Source organism: Musca vetustissima, unplaced genomic scaffold, assembly GCF_032173495.1.
Source record: "Musca vetustissima isolate MV318-11 ecotype Yass unplaced genomic scaffold, APGP_CSIRO_Mvet_v1 utg1397, whole genome shotgun sequence".
Lineage (NCBI taxonomy): Eukaryota > Metazoa > Arthropoda > Insecta > Diptera > Muscidae > Musca > Musca vetustissima.
Genome location: NW_026880157.1, coordinates 262405 through 266575, shown reverse-complemented (window position 1 = coordinate 266575; position 4171 = coordinate 262405). Strand labels below are relative to the sequence as shown.

At 41.8% G+C, this 4171-nt stretch overlaps 1 protein-coding gene across 1 annotated transcript; it reads right to left on the bottom strand.

The window, feature by feature from the left end:
• Nucleotides 1-366, bottom strand: LOC133325567 (uncharacterized). Its single transcript, XM_061534307.1, has 2 exons — nucleotides 283-366; nucleotides 1-223 (listed from the first exon to the last, which is right to left on the bottom strand). Exons 1-2 carry the CDS (start codon nucleotides 336-338, stop codon nucleotides 1-3), a joined length of 279 nt encoding a protein of 92 aa, XP_061390291.1. The 5' UTR covers nucleotides 339-366.
• Between the last annotated feature and the right edge of the window lie 3805 nt (nucleotides 367-4171).

The following is a 4171-nucleotide window of genomic DNA, read 5'->3' as shown; positions in this document are numbered from 1 at the left end:
CTAATAGACAATTTCGCTGACACTACTCTTATCGTGTTTTGACCATCCGGCTGGAGCATTTGGCAGTGGAACCCATTCATTTTGTATCACCGGTGTCCAGACTTTTTTCCAAACCGGAACATAAATTGTTTTCGGGCGCCAATATTTGACCCATCTTGATTTCCAGGATTCTTTGCGGGCCCAGAAACCTTCCTTTTCGGGATCGGAATCGGTGTGTTTGACACTAAAAAGAAAGGATATTATTAAAAGCTCGCAAAGTTTAGAGTTGATTTTAATACATACATTTCAGTTTTGGTGGTCGTCAGGGCAGAGGTATAGCTGATCAATGTTACCGACATGATGCACAGAGTGATTGTGAATAAAAACTATGATCATGGAAAGGGTTTTTATAAAATTTTGAGTTCCAAAAGAAGAAGATTTTTAAGATGTTCAATTACTCACTTTCATTTTAATTTTGAATTCGAAACCAAAAAATTGTCTATTGCACTTCCTTTTTCCTAAATCGATTATTTTATTTCTTTTTTGTTTCTAATTTCACTTCCGCAAAAATAGCACTTCCCAGTTCAAGGTATCGATGATTAATCTGAACTCATCCACCTATGTTGTACAATTAAATACATCTTTGGTTACTTTTTCAGTTGATTTCTTTAACAAAAAATTAAAATAGCTGTTTTTTAATATTCACCACGGCGATGTTGTAAATCGGAGCATTTTAAAATTCACCGCACCATCGCCAGCAACGAACAAAAGTCTATAAATTGATAGAGACATACCATGCGCCATTTGTTGGGCATCCAAAGACATGGGTGTACTAAAACGATGTGTTATTACATCCATTCGGCTACCGCAATTGTTCGCATAATTCCCTACCCCTCCCGTTTATCACACCATACACTGCCGCTTCATTATTCAAATCACATTTCAATTTATTAGAGTAGTAGTCGTCAGCGGCATTTAAACGCTTCATTGTTTTGAATGCAAGGGTGAGGAGACCCAATTTCGGGAGTATCACGAATACGGTATTATCTAATAACCCAGGTTGTGTGGACAAACAAATCATGCCGATTGTCGAGCGATCAATTGAACTGAATTAAAAACAAAAACACATTTTTTGGGGGAGTAGTGAGTGCATGCTCACCATAATTGAATTGAATAGAAAAAAGTTCGTTGGCCTATTTTATTTGCCGACCAGTAATGGAATGTTAGAGATGGTCAGTGTAAAATGTTTGGAAATAGAAAAAAATATAAAAAAGGGGTAAGGAACTTCCAAGTTTTTTATGAAGAAAATAAAAATTGTCCTCAGACCTTCTATAATATGACCTATAGTACGGAATTTGTTCTCCATCGACCGTTATGTTCAGAGATGCTTAGAGTGCGTGGGTACCTACTTTGGGGTCTCACCCCATTCTGCTGTAAACACCAGTTAATACAAAGCGTCAACCAACGTCAGTTGGTTAACGCCAGTTCAGGTATCAATCGATCACACGTATTTGGACGTGGTCACCTCCTTGGATAGAGGAGCGGAACCCATCAAAAACCCCTGTCTCCTATTGTTTAGGCGCCAGGCTGTAATGCAACTCTACACCGAGCCGAAGCTCTACCCGCGATTTCGGTATAAACAAAACTCCAGCACGATACTCCCCGAAGAACCAACACCAACTGCCATGCTAGTTCCGCAGACCTGACACACCGTGCTACCGAAACATTACCAGTAGAACCCCAAACAGTTCGGAACTGACAGTTATGTTCAGTCCGAGCTTCATTTCATCCGTCCAAATGGTGAAAAGTGGCGCTGTGGATTTAGTGGCGGATACTTCCATAAGCTTTCGACTTCTGCAGATATAGTGATGATAGCACTGACCGGTCCACAGATTACGGACTCAACCTATCCAAACTCTGCCCAATAGATTTATTTGGGAAAATGCGAATAAAGTAAACATTCGCGGACAGTCAGCGGGTCTAAAAGGAGGATCTCGGAGAAAATAACCGAGTACCAATGTTTTTCTGCACTGACGCGACGACTGAGTTTTGACTCCATGGATTCCCAGTCTCCTATTTAAAAATGACTGCCTAACGTTGGGGTGTTATGCTACTTCGTGTCTATCAGTGCATACGGTATGCAGTCAGGTTACTCACTGTATTCCAACGGATCCTCCTTGATACCCGAGCTCGTCGATTCGAATTAGGTTTAGTTACCAAGTCATTGCCATGGTAAGAAAGCTATGATGTGGCCGACTTCGGGTCCTCCACTCTAATAGATTCAGAAGCATTTTAAAGCCACTCTTAGTTTTCCACGTCCAAGTACTAGAAAAATATATGAACTCGGCCAAAGACTCCTCGATTCTATCCAAAAGAGTAAGTTCAAGGACGTCGCAAGGGACGCGAGCTTTACTTCGGTATGAACCACTAACAAATTTACTTAATATCTGCACACTTCACTTCACTTTTTATTTCTTTTTCCAGAATTATCTTGTGTGGAATTTATTAATAATTAGAGCTGGTCGTCCGTCTGCCCGCCCGAGTTTAATGTAAACCTGGAATCGGCAACACGTCCAATCTTCTTCAAGCCAAAAGACCGAAATTTTCTGTTTCATCAGAAAGAAATAGCATTAAAGCAAGGAGCAAACACGAAACCGAAGCCAGGACTTGTGTCTGCGGCAACATCGGTGACTCAAAGGGAGACTGTACCGACTAAGATCAAATCCTCCCAAGCGATTGTGGCAATGAAGATGAAGCTGCCACAGGTAAGACGAAAGTCGGGCCTATTAGTAAGTCCCACAGCAAACCTCGTGATATCCTGTAACAAATTAAACGACAACTCGGCGATGACCAAAGAGTAGCCCTGATGGATGACCAAAGAGTAGCCCTGATGGAAGAAGGATCAGTAAATCATTGGTCGCTACTCCACCGTCATCTGAAGATCATTATATAAACGCGCCGTCTTAATAATAATAGGCTACATTTTGATGGAGTTACCCCATATTAAAGAGCCATGGTCACCAAGTGTGAAAAAGGGAGACTGCTAACTAATTTATTAAGTCTTGAATCCCTCTGGAAGGGTTGTAAGGTATCGGTTGTACCGTGAATGACGTCCGCCCGGAATGGTGACCCCTATTTATGGTCCCTCGTCTTCTCTTAGAATTGGACCAAATGCAGAAGATTGCCGAGCAGCAGAACGCCGGTCTTCATATGGGTAATTATAGGAAGATGAATACAGAAAAAAGAAAATATTTAATATTTAATAGTTATGGGCAATAGACTTGTAGGCTCGGACGGACAAATAAATATATGGTGCGTGTCGTGAAGGCTTTGCTTTGACAGGAGCGCCACCTATTTAGGATTCCGGGACAAAGCTCTCTTGATACGAATTGAGATCATTGCTATACCCGGATCTTGATCGGTTTTTCCTAGGAAGAAGCCTCTAACTGTCCGAAATTAAATATAGAACTTTGTTGCACGGATTTCATCGCGTTCGCAATCGACGATCTTTTGACGACCGATGGAATGACGACTTGGATGCCTTCACGACAGACCTAATGTGTCGCTGAGCATGTCAGCAGGAGCTGTCTAGTCAACAACACATTATGTTGCTTGAATGACAGCAACTGGTCTCCTTGACGCTCGTAATCTGGGCACACCCGCTTGCAATTCGGAGTGTATTATTTTGGATAGTTTGCAAAAATCTGTGCACTGTGTGCCCATAAGGAAAGAAATCCAGACCGGATCATCATAATTAAATATTAAACGATCGATAGCCCGGTATGTCGTCACCAACGTTTCTTAATCCTTGCCCCAGGAGGTTGCGCTCCCGGCAGAAGTTGTAATGGCGGCTAAATAGTTGGACATTTTTGCAATTTTAACGCCGGACGAAATAACCGTACACTGAAACATCTGGCGGAGGAATGTCTCTCCATTGTGGTACTCCCATGTTAATTTTGCGATTTTTGGATTTTTGGCCACGAATCTCAATGAAAAACATCATTGGCGTCTGGTGAAAGCATAGAAATCGGGCGGATGGACTCCCCATTAGTAGCGGATTTGTCTGGTTTTAAAATAGAAATAAACCGTGGAAACTTTTCAAATATCGGGAATTACCAACTTTGAAATCAACATGAAGCGAGCGACGTGAACTTGGGAATGCCGTCTGGACCAAGGACTTTTTATGGCTTGG